This window comes from Sphaeroforma arctica (assembly GCF_001186125.1).
Source record: "Sphaeroforma arctica JP610 unplaced genomic scaffold supercont1.7238, whole genome shotgun sequence".
Lineage (NCBI taxonomy): Eukaryota > Ichthyosporea > Ichthyophonida > Sphaeroforma > Sphaeroforma arctica.
The window spans coordinates 1-1,476 of NW_014033320.1; the positions used below are offsets into that span (position 1 = coordinate 1).

Sequence of the window (1,476 nt, forward strand, 5' to 3'; positions counted from 1 at the left end):
AATTACATTAACAGTGTATATATACATAATGTATCCATACCTGACAACATCGGATTTGCAACTCGAAAACGTATAACGCGCGAGCATATCCATACAGGCCTCTTGAAGTTCGGCACCCAGCGACTGGTGTGGTTGAATGGTCGGTAGGTGTATAGTGGACAATTGAGAAGGTGCATAGGTGTGCGTACTGGGCAAGCAATTGTGCAGCATAATGTATTAGAATATGAGATTGGATAAACGCATGTACAGTAATACGGAATGATGCCCTGCCCAACTATACGACACTGCACTAGCGACATATTGCAGGAAAGACAGCACTGAAAGAGTATGCGTGTATGAGCCAAAATTAATAAACGTACTACCTGTCAATACGTGCACACACACTTTCATTGGGATATCAGCGAACTATATCTTCTTTTGTGTACGTAAAATAGTGCAGACGTACGTGACGGAAGACGCTATCAATCAACAACCCCTATACGCGCCACGCTCTTCAGACGCAACGGCTTCTACAGACAACAGCTAACCCGAGAGATACCAACAATGCGCTGTACACTAGTTTGGACAGATGGGCAGAACGGTATAGCGCACTGTGTTATTATTCCGTCATGTACACGTCATACTGAATATATGACGCATGTGTGATGTGTGCTTGTAAGCATCTGCGCATACACAAGCACTGTAATAGGGGCACGGGCATGCGTGTTTGTAAACCCATCCCAACAATTGAGTGAATATCATACACGTGGGTGATATAGTGTACTACTCACCTGACACTCTGGATACCGTGCACTCCCCCGTGGCGCTCGCTGTGCTATAAATAGATTGGTGGTACACAGGCATATATATATATATATATGTATATACATATGAACATACATAGACACGAACAATTCATGTATATTAAACTATATAGAGGGTGGTTGAACACGCACACCCTTCTGACCTTCAGACTGTGTGCATTCCGCGTCGTCGGCTGTGCAATAAATAGAACGACAAGGACAAGCATACGGATATATATACACGCACAACATACAACTGATTGTATATGCTTCAATTGGCTACTATGCACACTAGGTCACTAAGCCCAACACATACCTGGCCCTCCAGACTGCGCGAACTCGCCGAAGCATTCGCTGTGCTATAAATAGACAGCCGGTCTACGATATACTTTGCAAATTTGAGGCGATTGCTCATGCGGCAGCGAATGAACCACACGGTGATCACATGGTACGCCAACACCACTGCACAGGCAACAGAGCATGGACAAATGGGTTAAATGGAGAAACGATGATACCAGAAGGATAGTAAGTGGGTGAGACTATACGTATATATCAAACCAACGGTGTCAAGAACCAAGTAACAACATATGGTACCAAAATCATATACGCATACAATAGGCTGTACTTGTCTTCATAAGTGGTAATACATAATCAACTACTAAAAATAACTTACATATATATATATATATATATA

The 1,476-nt window shown here is 42.8% G+C and overlaps 1 protein-coding gene across 1 annotated transcript; it reads right to left on the minus strand.

The window, feature by feature from the left end:
- Positions 1 to 38: 38 nt before the first annotated feature.
- SARC_16034 (hypothetical protein) lies at positions 39 to 1,197 on the minus strand (the record flags this gene model as incomplete). Its single annotated transcript, XM_014289853.1, has 2 exons — positions 39 to 123; positions 1,099 to 1,197. Coding segments are annotated over 2 exons (184 nt in total), but the record flags the coding sequence as incomplete, so codon positions are not given.
- Between the last annotated feature and the right edge of the window lie 279 nt (positions 1,198 to 1,476).